The sequence below is a fragment of the Hevea brasiliensis genome, chromosome 9 (assembly GCF_030052815.1).
Source record: "Hevea brasiliensis isolate MT/VB/25A 57/8 chromosome 9, ASM3005281v1, whole genome shotgun sequence".
In the NCBI taxonomy this organism is placed as follows: Eukaryota; Viridiplantae; Streptophyta; class Magnoliopsida; order Malpighiales; family Euphorbiaceae; genus Hevea; species Hevea brasiliensis.
In genome coordinates, this window is record NC_079501.1 from 49,118,554 (window position 1) to 49,127,719 (window position 9,166).

Here is a 9,166-nt window from a genome sequence, read left to right on the forward strand (position 1 = left end):
CCATCAACATTCAGCAGCTTTTATTCCAGACCAGGTTGTGCACCTAGAAAATGCATATTAAATGACCATAACGCCCTCATACCTATTGCAAACCACCATCCGGACCCTGTACGGAGTCGCAGCAGCCAGCAACCGCGGTAAGCGTTAAAAAGTTAAAAAAAAAAAAAAAGAGCAAGCAGTAAAAAGTAAAAGCCGCGCATCATCACACATTCCATGCCATGCGATCGTCAATTATTAAACGCCACGTAGTCATTTTGTATTGTGCACGTACCTACATAGGGGAATTAGGCTGTGAAAGAAACAAGACTCTGAGTTGAGGTAGACTTCGTTCCTTTACGCCATTTTTAAGATAGGATGTGAAGCTGGGATCTGTCCTGTTTGGTTCTTACGATTCCATTATCGAAATAATTTTTTTTGGGTTATTTTAAAACAAGTAAAACACACGCAACAACAACAAACAAAAGGAAAACAAACACGCCACTGTAAGAAATGAATTTCTATTTTATTTTATTTTATTTTTCATTTTAGTTCTCCATGTTTTCGTTTTCTCCGGAGTGATCTCGAGGTGATTTTGGTTCTTATCGATGGAGACAATTTTAGCTTAACTATTGCTTTTTAGATAATCGATTTTGATATTGCAGACGAGAAACGTTTCTGGCCGTCTGATTTTTATTTTTAATTTTTTTTTCCTCTTGAGTTGATTAACAGATAACAGAGCTGTTTTTTGAGAATTGAGAAACCAAGATCATGGCCGTTGTAGAGAATGCGGGCGCGGATTTGGGGATGACTGTGGGTTTGAGCTCATCATCTAATCTAGATTCGGGTGTGTCATCGTCAGCCAGCGATCAGGACCAGCTCAACCCCAATCACAACCACCACTCACTGTTGCGTATCGACAATGGTGTCTCGATTCAGCCTCTCTTCATGAAGGTCCAGAGTCAACCGTCGCCCAACGGCAATCCCCAGCAGCCGCCGTCGCAGAATCTGCAGGTGGCCCATCATTATCCTTCTCATCATCAGCGACCTAACGGCGGCGGAGGTGATTTACGGAGGAATGGGGATGTGAAAGAGAGCTACGAGAGGGATATGAGAGCGCTGCAGGACTTATTCTCTAAGCTGAACCCCATGGCTGAGGAGTTTGTGCCTCCTTCGCTTGCTAACAGCAATGGCAATCATCGTGGACTTAATGGACTCAATTTGGGGTTTTATACTAATAACAACAACGACTCTTTGGGGTATAGCAACGGCACTAGAAATGGACAACTCAATGGAAATGCTGGTCGAAGGGTATAAATTTCTCTTTCATTTTTTCGCTTAAACACGTAGTTTCAAATTGCAAACTTTATAGGAGAGAAAAAGCATAGTATTTTTGAACTTTCGGTTAGTGTTGTTTGGGTTTCTGGAACTTGACTAAGACTAAGTTGTGTGTTAGGCTAAGTTTCAAAATTATGAAAATTTAGGTTCAAAACTTTATAGTGCATGGTTTATCTTTGTTTAGATGACTTTTTGGTTGCTGGGAAGATCAAGGAATGAAGAAGGAGAGAACGTGGAATTTGAATCTTGTATTTTGTGTTGTTTGGATTTTTCAAAGCATGAAAAGCCAACAGAATCAGGTTTTGTTGTTCACTTATGTCTCAAATGGTGAAATTTTAAAGTGTGGAATTTTAATGGGCTCTTTGTATTCATTGGCTTGAGAATTGATCGGAACATTGAAACATGATACACAATATTTATTGGTGAGTATGTTTGTTGCTCACAGAAGAAAAACTATAATCAAGTGAAAAGGAGAATGAACAGCAGGACAGGCATAGCCCAGAGAGAGGAGGTAATTCGCAGGACTGTGTATGTGTCTGACATTGATCAACAGGTATAAAATTAAGTATTGTCATTATTTACTATTATTTATTATTCTGATTTCTATGGGCAAGGTAGTCTATAAAATTTGTATATGCTGATGTATCTGCCCTTTTTTTTTTTTTGGTAATTAGGTCACTGAAGAACAGCTTGCTGCTCTTTTTGTTGGCTGTGGGCAGGTAATAGTGTTCTACCTGCTTATCTGAGGGGCTTTCATCATAGCTATATGTTTGAACAGGTTCCTTTCTTGTGCAAAGGTGGTGGACTGCCGTATATGTGGTGATCCCAATTCTGTACTTCGTTTTGCCTTTATCGAGTTCACTGATGAAGGTAATGCTAATTTCTTACTCTGGTTATTGGATGCATTTTTCTTCATTTTGTTGTGCGTGCATGTGTCAACGTGATAAACCAATGTTCATTTATGGTCCTTTATGGTTTGGATATGCAGATGGTGCAAGGGCTGCTTTAAATCTTGCCGGGACAATGCTCGGATACTATCCCATGAGGGTGCTGCCCTCAAAAACAGCTATTGCACCGGTTAATCCAACCTTTTTGCCTAGGGTGAGAAATTCTTGCCATATGACCATTGAAATGATACCAAAGTTAGGTAAAATAGGCTTTGTCATTATATTCTGATTCTATTTATCTTGCTAACCATTTTGTACCCTGAATTTCAGAATGATGATGAACGTGAAATGTGCACAAGGACTATCTACTGTACAAACATTGATAAGAAGGTGTCTATCTTGATCCTTCATTGACAAATAGGATTCCTGTTTGGAGACTTTAGTACAATTTACATGCAACATTTTTTTTGTTTTCTGCAGGTTACTCAATTAGATGTTAAACTCTTTTTTGAATCAGTCTGTGGAGAGGTTTGTGATTATAATCGTTGTAAACATGGAAGTGACTTTCTTTTGGATGGTACATCATTAAGATTTAAGAGAAATTTTATCAGTAGAGACATCTTGTCTGATGCAGGTTTATCGCCTGAGGCTGCTAGGGGACTATCATCATTCTACTCGTATTGCTTTTGTGGAGTTTGTGATGGTAATTACTTGTTCCTTTTATTCATGTGTACTGAATGTTCTGTGGTCTTGAATATCAAATCTAGGGAAGTTCAGCAAAAGGATTAGGTGAGGTAATGAATTGTTTTCAAACGTAGGTGAGGTAATGAATGGTCTTGAATATCAAACCTAGGGAAGTTCAGCAAAAGGATTAGGTGAGGTAATGAATTTTCAAGGTGGCTCGAAGCACTCTGAAGCATTGACACTCCTTTAATGAAGGGTATGCAGTGACAACGCTTGTTAGACATGTGAACATGCCAAAAATGAGTCTAAGATGTGCTAGAGAATTAAATGCATTCAAAAAAACATAAAAAAGAAAAATATCTGATGCACTTGTCAGTCACACTTTTTATATGTCAAACACTAGAAACTTTATAAGTGTTTTTTGCAGCAAAAATTTTTGTGGTGCATATGCCTTGGAAGAGGACCTACAAGAAACGTTAGAGTTTATTGAATCCTGAGGCTTTCCCTTTACCTTTTGAAATACTTATCTAGAGGGGCTTATGAAGGCTTATTCTTAGAATTGGCTTTGGAAGAGGACCTGTCGAATCTTGTGGGTCCTTTACATTTTGACTCACTTATCTAGTGTGGCAACTGGAGGCCAATGCATTATTAATAGTAGTAATTTTCCCCATGAAAGATCAACAGCTTTGAGTAGAAAAAGATTTGAAAGTTAGCAGAGTTCTGATTTATCTTGATGTTCTGATGGAATATTATCATTCATTAGTGCCTTTGTGACATTTGCTTAACCAATTTTTCACAAGGATTGGCATTATCTTTTCTTCTCTGTTATCCTTTTCTTCATACTTCTGAATTCTTATGGTTGATTCTTATGTATATGTTATCATATTGCTTGATTATGGCAATCATGAGTTGTAGGATGTAAGGATCTTTAGAATGACTCCTCAACCATGTTTAGATGGTTAATATGCATTAGAAAAATCATTCTTCAGGTTGAATAGATTCTACAATGAGTTAACAATGAGCTATTTCTCGTAGTTTAAAAGAGAAATCACAAACTTGTCAAGTAGCCCTTACAATGGGATAGTGAAGAAAGGAAATAACGTTTAAAGGGATTTTCAGTTTCTTTGCTGGTGCTTCCAAGAACACATTACCTTATTGATCAAATCAGCTTGGTATTCAGCAAATATCCATAAACTTATTTTATTATCAACTGGATCTCTAACTTATTATGAGTGAAGTCATCTGCAGCATGCTAGGAATATCTATGCCTAAATATCATTTCTATACTGTCTATCTTTGTATGAGAAATAAGTGCATAACAGGATACCAGGAATGGTCTCTGGAAGTGCCCTTGATTGAATTTGTCAAGGATTACCTGGGATGAAATTGTTATAATTAAGTTTAATCTTGTTTCACAATGAAACATTTTTGCATTGCATGATACACAATTTTACTCTTGTGTAATGTGTTTTGGAATGCATTCTGTCAAGTATTTTATATTCTTGTCACTCTGAACTTGCTATTATTTCAGAAATGTCGTTTCTAATCCTCTTTTTATTTAGTATGAATTATAACTGATGAAGACAATCCTTATGCAAACCCAATCTATTGATGGTCTCATTTGGAATCTACTTCACAGATAGAACTGCTTAATAGTGTTTGTCCTAATTAATTAGTTTGTACTATTGTATCCCTGCTAAACTCTGCTTCTTTCCAGAGTAAGTATTGCTGTATGGTTGATTCTTCACTCTTATGCAACTGTCATGATATCCCCTATTTGCATAGGCAGCTGATATGTGAACTTGCTGGGGATTCTCTGTTCTCTTTTATCTCATTCCTTTTCTGTTCTTATTTACTTCTTACAATAAATTTAGCTTCTAAACCCCTTCTATAGGTCTCTCTGTGATCCAAAATCTTAACCAAAATTAATATGCAAGGCATCAAGAGCCAACATTTTCTGATTAGCTTAGATCTCATTGGGGTGTGATTCTATTGTGTGACATTTTGGAATCTTACCATTTGATTGACCCTTAACAAAATCATTATATATCTACCTCTCTTTCCAATAAACTATATAATTATAAGGCAAATGCTGTTTGCATTTGGATCTAGACATGGTAATCTAGGCTGCTTATATCCTAGACCTTACATTATATAATTGGTTGACTTCATTAAGAACTTTTCTGTTAATGCAGCGCCGTTCTGCTGAGCTACTAGTTCTTTGTCACTATTACCTTGTATTCTTTTATGTACTGCAACTTATTTCCCTTTTTAATGTTTCCTGGGCCTCACAACCTTCTTGAGGTTTAGAGACGTAATGCTTTGGTTTAACTGCTTTATGGTAATGGGGAAAGATAGTGTACAAACTAGTTTTATAAGTTGGAGAATTCCACTGCAACTCGTTTGTTTGGGTTAGCCCCTCGCTATGTTGATGGGAATTGCAATGGATGGTAATCCACAATCTACAGCTTCTTTGAGAAGACTATTACCCTCTGTATGTGGTAATCTGTTATCCAAGACAATAATGAAAGAAAGAACCAACTTCTGCTATCCTTTTTTCAACTCTACTGAAATGATTTGCTATTGCTAGGAATATGATTCAAGCCTAACCAAACTGGGGCTCTAGAAGGTAGAAATTTGGGGACTCTTTTTAATTTTCAACATTTGAGCATTATTGGCCACTCACAAGACTTCATATATACTGTTATCCTTGTCATATGCAGGAAGCAATTTAGAGTTTTGAGGTTGACTTCTTTAATAGTATTTGTAGATTAGCAACTTTTAACTTTGAATTTCAGTGTTACTATCCAAATAGCAGGATCATCATAGCAGGTGTCTGAACTTTATGCTTGACAAATATTGCTAATGTTTATGCTCCATTGATTCTCTATGTTTAATTTTAATATAATGGTTATTTGGCAGTAACTGGATTTATGCAGAGGATTTGAAGTTGTTATTAGTTGATGTAGTATTTGCCCTGGAATTTTTTGGATGACTGTGGTAATGAAAAGCCCTAATTTACCTTGGCTCAGCTTACATTGTGTGAAGAAAAATTTTGTTGCTATGATTTGTCGTTTTATGTACTAGTGTGCATAGACATTTATGTTGATTGCTGTTCAATAAGTTGGCTTTGTTTCTTTATTGACTTGTTGGTCTAGCATAGATGACAGATCTAGTTATCTGCTTAATCAAGTGCTTTATGCTCTAAAAAGTAAAAAATAAAAGAATAATAATGACTCGTATGCTCAGTTTGTGCTTCTCCATTTGATGTTTTGTCCAATATAGGGGTGTACATGCGTTGGTTTGGTCGGGTTTAATATATTTATCCAAACCAAACCGACCAAGTCAGTTTTGAAAGTGTTAAAACTGAAACCAACAAATCAAATTATAAAACCAATATTGTCGGTTTTTACAATAAATCGGGTTGGGTTCGGTTTTAACACACACATATTTTGAAATATTCAATTTCAAATTAAATTTCTTGATAATAAGTGTTTACAAATTCATTCACACACCATATAAAATATTTACTAGAGACAAAAACAAAATAAATAGTTAAGTTCCATGATATACCATAGCATTCCTATTCTCCATGGAAATTTCTAAAGCAAGAGGAATATAACTCAACTCAACTAAGCCTTTATCCCAAAAATTTGGGGTCGGCTATATGGATTCGCTTTTTCCACTCTGAACGATTTTGGGTTAAATCCTCAGAAATGTGTAATGCTTCTAAGTCATGCTGTACTACTCTCTTCCAAGTCAATTTAGGTCTACCCCTTTTTTTCTTTCTATCCTCTAGCCTAATGTGCTCTACTTGTCTAACTGGGGCCTCCGTATGTCTACGCTTCACATGACCAAACCACCTCAATCTCCCTTCTCTCAACTTATCTTCAATTGGCACCACTCCTACATTTTCTCTAATACTTTCATTACGGACTTTATCTAGTCTAGTATGGCCACTCATCCACCTTAACATTCTCATCTCTGCAACTCTTATCTTAGATGCGTAGGACTCTTTCAGTGCCCAACACTCACTACCATATAGCATAGCCGGTCGTATGGCTGTACGGTAAAATTTTCCTTTTAATTTATTGGGAATCTTACGATCACATAAAACTCCCGTGGCACGTCTCCACTTCAACCATCCGGCTTTAATCCTATGACTAACATCCTCCTCACATCCCCCATCTACTTGAAGGACTGAGCCTAGATATTTAAAGTGATTACTTTGGGATAGTGCCACTCCATTCAAACTAACTCCTTCCCTATCACCAGTTTGGCCTTCACTGAACTTGCAATGCATGTATTCTGTCTTGCTCTACTTAACTTAAAACCCTTTGACTCTAGAGTACTTCTCCAAAGTTCTAGCTTCCTATTGACTCCTTCTCGTGTCTCATCTATCAGAACAATATCATCCGCAAACATCATGCACCAAGGAATATTCTCTTGTATATGTTTCGTCAGTTCATCTAAAACTAATGTAAAAAGGTAAGGGCTTATGGCTGATCCTTGGTGTAATCCAATTGAGATCGGAAAATCTCTTGTGTCCCCTCCCACTGTGCGCACAATAGTAGTTGCTCCTTCATACATATCTTTCAATACTTGTATATACCTAATAGATACCCTCTTTTGTTCTAACGCATTCCATAAGACCTCTCTTGGAACACTATCATAAGCCTTCTCCAAATCAATAAAAACCATGTGTAGATCTTTCTTCCCATCTCTATATTTCTCCATCAAGCTTCTAATGAGAAAGATCGCTTCCATAGTTGAACGACCAGGCATGAAACCAAATTGATTGAGAGAGATAGAAGTATCATGACGTAGTCGATGCTCCACAACTCTCTCCCACAACTTCAATATGCAAGAGGAATATAAGGAGTAGCAAAATAGTATTTTCCAAGCATACATACCAAAGATTCTCCTAAGATCAACCTAACCATAAAGAGATATAAACATCAAAATATCAAAATACGAAAACCCATTCTCTTCTTTCCATCCACCTGGAAGTTTGAAAAAGAAAAATTAATACTAGGAAACTTAAATATGCAGCAGTAGTTTAGAAAATACAATAAACTTTGAAACCTTAGTCCACATTAAATAATAGCTACTCATTTACACAAAGTAGTCATGTTTTAGTAATATGTATAAAAACTTCAAATGTATATTACACAAAGTTAGGATATAACTTCGGTTGGGTCGGTTTAGTATGATTTTTTTATTATATCAAACCGAAACCCGAACCGAAAACTCGGTTTTCCTTTATTTACAAATCATAACCAATATTTAAATGTACAAAACCACAAATTTCGGTTTGGGTTCATTCGATTTGTTCGGGTTTGTCGGTTTTTTGGTTTCCTTGTACACCCCTAGTCCTCTATATATATATATATATATATATATATATATATATATATATATATATTATTGTTCTGTATAAGAATTAATCTGTATTGCATGGACTCTCCATCAGGCTGAAAGTGCAATAGCTGCTCTCAACTGTAGTGGTGTTGTTCTTGGATCATTGCCAATAAGGTTAGATAGCTAGCTGACCTGAGAATTTTGATTCTTATATTCTAAGATCAATGATGAATGCTTTGTCTAACCTTTGCTGGCTTAAATATTCAGGATAAGCCCATCAAAGACACCAGTTAGGTCTCGTGCTCCTCGTCTTCCCATGCATTGAGGCATCCTGGTGGCTTGGGTCCACGCTGCTTTTACCACCAGTTTCTATATATCTAAATATATATATACACACCCATGTAAAGATGTTTTTGAACGTCTCCTCTCTTTGTTTTATATATACCTTCATCCTTTGTTCCTTTGCATGGGATCTTTATTATGGTAGGAGTCATTTTTTGGTTATTGTAGCAAATATATAAAGTTGGATGGAACGTTGAGGCTCTGTATGTATTCACTTGTTAACGTGGATTGGACTCAGTCCCAAAGATGAAGCTCTTTGAGCAGTTTCTGATATTTTGACCCAAAAGATCCTTTATATAATCAAGTGATTGGTTATTTCGTAGGGTTGGATAATTAATGGAGCTTCTTTTTCACCTTGTTGAGATAGCTGGTTATCAATCAGTTGATGAGTGCATTATTTGCTGCTTTATTTTTTGTCGTCTCTATTTTTGTTTGATGGTATTTCGTTCCTGTCTAACCAAGTGCCTTATTACGCATCTTTAGCTAACAAAATTGAAGCTGTCACTTTCGAATAATGTGGATGCAGATGGCAGGGGAATCCAGCTTCCCCAGGTATGGTTTCTTTTGTTTGGGTTGTA

The 9,166-nt window shown here is 36.4% G+C and overlaps 1 protein-coding gene across 9 annotated transcripts; it reads left to right on the forward strand.

Annotated features, from left to right (window-relative positions):
* The first annotated feature begins 203 nt into the window (after positions 1-203).
* On the forward strand, positions 204-8,910 carry LOC110657492 (polyadenylate-binding protein-interacting protein 11). 9 transcript variants are annotated; one of them, XR_009151388.1, is made up of 12 exons: positions 325-482; positions 709-1,287; positions 1,760-1,867; positions 1,989-2,033; positions 2,112-2,184; positions 2,303-2,415; positions 2,532-2,591; positions 2,682-2,729; positions 2,836-2,904; positions 5,808-5,885; positions 8,359-8,420; positions 8,514-8,596. XR_009151388.1 is itself a non-coding variant. In XM_021814719.2 (11 exons), the coding sequence occupies exons 2-11, from the start codon at positions 748-750 to the stop codon at positions 8,569-8,571; spliced, it is 1,176 nt and encodes a 391-aa protein (XP_021670411.2). In that variant the 5' UTR covers positions 204-318; positions 709-747; the 3' UTR covers positions 8,572-8,910. The 9 variants fall into 9 exon arrangements, 5 of the variants coding, with proteins under 5 accessions (XP_021670411.2, XP_021670409.2, XP_021670410.2 ...); XM_021814719.2 differs by lacking the exons at positions 325-482; positions 5,808-5,885 and adding an exon at positions 204-318 and having other exon boundaries at positions 8,514-8,910; XR_009151387.1 differs by lacking the exons at positions 5,808-5,885; positions 8,514-8,596 and adding an exon at positions 3,020-3,141.
* Positions 8,911-9,166: the final 256 nt, after the last annotated feature.